General features: G+C 56.2%; 1 protein-coding gene across 1 annotated transcript in view; it reads left to right on the top strand.

The window, feature by feature from the left end:
* Positions 1-2,994, top strand: part of RXRA (retinoid X receptor alpha) — a 96,184-nt gene that overhangs the window by 66,109 nt on the left and 27,081 nt on the right. The window contains exon 2 of the mRNA XM_057371532.1: positions 1,225-1,490. Coding sequence (XP_057227515.1) covers positions 1,225-1,490 — 266 coding nt within the window. The remainder of the gene's footprint in view (positions 1-1,224; positions 1,491-2,994) is intronic.

Here is a 2,994-nt window from a genome sequence, read left to right as displayed (position 1 = left end):
AGTGGGATTCTGGTTCCACACTTTGGCAAGAGCAGCATCACTGCCTTGCTGAACCTTCTCTTCCCCCAGCTGAGATTTCCCCACCAGGATTGGGGTGTCCAGGGCAGGTTTCTGGGCTGGGCTGTTGTGGGTTCAGTGTGACATTCACATCCTCATGGCTGCAGAGTCTTGGGGAGGCAGCTGATCCCTGAAGGGTGCAGGAGGCTGAAGATACAATTTCCCAAACTTCGGTTCACTTTGGGCTCTGCAGCTGCTCCCAGAGCCACCACGAGCCCCCAGCTGGCCATCCCAGAGCCACCAGGAGCCCCCAGCTAGCCATTCCTGGGTCCCTGGTGGTCCCTGTGGGTTTTGGGGGAGCGGTGGTGATTCTGGGGGGTCCCTTCCCCTCCACCTTTCTCCCTCCCCTCCCCGGGGGCTGGAGCCGGCCCCTTCCTCGCTGGGGATTGTTTTGCAAGCAGCGTGACAGGATGGGGAGGAAATGTGCCAGGAATGGCTCGGTGTCTCCTCCTGGGAGAATCGAGTCTATTTTTAAGCCCCGCTTTCCGCCCTCCTCCTCCCGCTCCCCCGGGATGGGCACGCACAGCCCATCCCATCCCTCGCTACCTGCAGGAGCCTTTGGGAGTCCAGAAAACACCTCCAAAATCCCCAAAACCACCCCTGAACAGGCAGTGCTCCCCGTGGATGGACACACACCCCAGCACAGAGTGTGGCTGCTGCTCCCCGTGCTCCCCACGTGGGATAAATCCAAATTATCCTGGGGCACGGAGGGAACGAGCTGGGGCAACGATGATGAACCCCTGAGAGGGCTCAGAGCTGGGGGACAGAGATTCAGGGAGGTGGAGGAGGGTTTTGATACCTGGGTGAGGTGAAAATGCTCCTGACAAGGTGGAAAGGCTCCTGCAAAAAGTGAAAACGCCCTCAGCACCTTAATTCCTTAATTAAATAACAGTACCTTAATAAAAATTTAAGCTTTAATTTTTTTTTAAACAAAATTGGAGCTTTAATTTTTTTTTAATAAATAAAAAAAACCCAAATAATTTTAAATAAAAAGTGCATTAATGCTTGTGTTGATATTCCACCAGAAGAAGGGGGTTTGGAGAGATGGAGCTGGGCTGGGAATTTCGGGGGTGGCCGTGGTGTTGTGTCCCCACCTCTCTGTGCCACACGGGTGACTCTGTCCCACACAGGTGACTCAACCCCATTCTTCTCCCCCTTCTCTTGCAGATTTCTCCAACCAGGTGAATTCCACATCCCTGAACTCGCCCACCAGCCGGGGGCCCATGGCCACGCCGTCGCTGCACCCGTCCATCGGGCCGGGCATCGGCTCGTCGCTGGGCTCGCCGGGCCAGCTGCACTCGCCCATCAGCACCCTCAGCTCGCCCATCAACGGCATGGGCCCCCCGTTCTCCGTCATCAGCTCCCCCATGGGCCCCCACTCGATGTCCGTCCCCTCCACACCCAGCCTGGGTTTTGGCACCAGCAGCCCGCAGGTGAGTGGGGCTGGGGGTCACTGCTGCCATCTCGGGGGGTTCCTCATCCTCATGGGCCACCCCTGCAGAGCCCACCAGCCACAGGGAACGCTGCCTGGCCAGCAGGGTTTGGGGATTTTGGGGGTGTTTTCTCACCCTGTTTGTCCCCAGGGGAGCAGTGACCATCCCTGGGTCACTGGGGAGGAGGCAGGGCCACCCTAAGGTGTGTGGGGTTCTCTGCAGTCCTGTCCCCTCCTTGGGAAGCAGCACAGCCCCAGGGCCAGCCATGGTTCCCATGGAATTGTGGAATTGTTATGGTTGGAAAAGCCTTCTAAGATCATCCAAGCTCACCACAAAGACATGTCCCCAAGTGCCACACACCTATAACACTGCCAGGGATAGTTAAGGGTTAGGGTCAGGTTTATTTATTAGGGTTAGGGTTAGGATCAGGATCAGGATTTTGGGTTAGGGTTAGGGTCAGGGTTAGGGTCAGGTTTTTTAATTAGGGTTAGGATCAGGTTTGGGGTTAGAGTTATAGTTAGGATCAGGTTTAGGTTTTGGGTTAGTGTTAGGATCAGGTTTAGGGTTAGTGTTAGGGTTTGGGTTCCCCTAACCCCTTCCCAGCACAGCCTGTTCCAATGCCTGACGACCCTTTCAGTGACAAATTTACCCCTTAACAGCCAATCTCAACCTCCCCATAGCCCCTCTTTTTGCCATTTCCCCTTGTCCCGTGCCTTGTACACACCCAGGAGTCCCCTGCCCCTCTCTCCTCACAGAGCAAAGACTTGCCTTCTGTGGCTGCAGATTATGTAAAAACCCCTCCAAGCAGGGCGAGATAAGCAGTTTTTAAAAATAGCCCGATCGGGGTGCTGGCCAGCCCCTGCCACCTGTTGCTGGCTGCTCGCACGGGATATGTTTAGTAAAAGGGCAGATTAAGGAATTGGCCACCACCTGCTACTCTCTGTGGGTTTATTTATTCCAGCCCCTCTCTGGGAGTCAAGCACCTGCCAGCACCTTTATTTTTAAATATTGGCTTGGTTTATTCCCAGAGATAACAGGTTTACTACGTGGGGTTGTGCTGACTCCCATCCCTGGGGACCTGCAGGCAGGTCTTCCAGGATCCAGCATCCCCGTGCTGGACAGGGAGGAGGAAAATTCGCCTTTGGATGAGTTTTTCCTGTGCAGGATTCAGCCTTTGACCCCCTCAGATGTGCAGGGACCACTGCAGGAGAGCAGCRGGGTGGACACGTCCCCTCCCATCCCATGGGCGAGGGAAGGGGAACTGAAACTGCCCTGGGAACGGGCAGCCAGAGCAAAATCAGCAGCCCCAGCGCCAAAATGGCGAGGGAGGAGTGGGAAAGGGGGATGTGAGGCAACCCAGGGGGAGGCACGCGCTGGGGAAGGGGCAATGGTAGGGTGCAGTTTGGGGCCGGCGAGCGGGGGAACTGAAACGAAACAGGGCAGAAGGGCAGAAGGGGAAGTGAGAGTGGGGTGGGATGGGGCTGGGAGCGAGCTGGCTCCAGCC

The sequence above is a fragment of the Malurus melanocephalus genome, unplaced genomic scaffold (assembly GCF_030028575.1).
Source record: "Malurus melanocephalus ecotype Western Australia unplaced genomic scaffold, MMel_1.1 scaffold_149, whole genome shotgun sequence".
NCBI classification, from domain to species: Eukaryota; Metazoa; Chordata; class Aves; order Passeriformes; family Maluridae; genus Malurus; species Malurus melanocephalus.
This window is presented reverse-complemented; position numbering and strand designations above follow the sequence as displayed.